Source organism: Alligator sinensis, unplaced genomic scaffold, assembly GCF_000455745.1.
Source record: "Alligator sinensis unplaced genomic scaffold, ASM45574v1 scaffold243_1, whole genome shotgun sequence".
Lineage (NCBI taxonomy): Eukaryota > Metazoa > Chordata > Crocodylia > Alligatoridae > Alligator > Alligator sinensis.
The window spans coordinates 2,464,901-2,465,772 of record NW_005841841.1 but is presented as its reverse complement, the minus strand read 5'-3'; the positions used below and the strand labels follow the sequence as shown (position 1 = coordinate 2,465,772).

At 45.0% G+C, this 872-nt stretch overlaps 1 protein-coding gene across 1 annotated transcript in view; it reads right to left on the bottom strand.

Moving 5' to 3' along the window:
* Positions 1-872, bottom strand: part of MED14 (mediator complex subunit 14) — a gene marked incomplete at its 5' end in the record, with an annotated part of 59,731 nt that overhangs the window by 32,236 nt on the left and 26,623 nt on the right. The window contains one exon of the mRNA XM_025205283.1: positions 624-749. Coding sequence (XP_025061068.1) covers positions 624-749 — 126 coding nt within the window. The remainder of the gene's footprint in view (positions 1-623; positions 750-872) is intronic.

The following is an 872-nucleotide window of genomic DNA, read 5'->3' as shown; positions in this document are numbered from 1 at the left end:
ACCCCACCCCACCCCGCCCCAGCTGGGCAGCGCCTGCCCCAGCCCCACTCCCTCCCTCACTGTGCAGGTGCCCCCGCCATGCCCCTTCGCTTCCCTTTCTCCTTCCACCACAACAGACTTACTAGCCAGACACTGCTCTTCAGGCTGCTGGGCTGTGTATTGGAAATCGGATAGGTGTCAGTTGATATGCCTCCTTAAATATCAGCTACCAGTATCAGCCCCAAAAATCTCCATCAGTGCACCCTTACACTAAAGATCCATTTCTATGTTGTTAGGTCAAATCTAGATTATAAGCTTATCAAAACCTGGCAGTGGCACCTCACGCATACACACCTTACTGTTCTAAGCAAGCTAGCTTACCCCTGCCAACCAGAAGCAGCGTAGCTGTGTTCCTGCAGTACCAGATTCTGGTAGTCACTGTCACTCAGTGTTAATCAGCCATCCATCTATGGAACTACAACTTCTGATAACACATGTACACATGGTATTCATTCACGTAAGCTCCATTTATGTACACAAGTCTACAGAGTTGAATGAATCTCCCACACATCGTTTATTCACAAAGCAGATATACATCAGATACCTTTACAAGGTATTAAATATGACTTATGCTAACCACTTACCAATTCCATAAAGCATCAGGTGGAACATTCCAGAATGAAGGTCTACAAAAACATGTAGACATTCAGAGCGGCCACATGGTTCCAATATTGGAATAACAAGAGTTGGAAGAGCCGTCTCAATAAATGCTAAATAGAAACCAAAGTTATTACACTGATGCACAAGGCTCAAACCTACTTCCTTAATCCACAGCCCACAACAAATAATCACCAAAACTAAGGGCACAAATCCTCATACATGTAATCCCATCA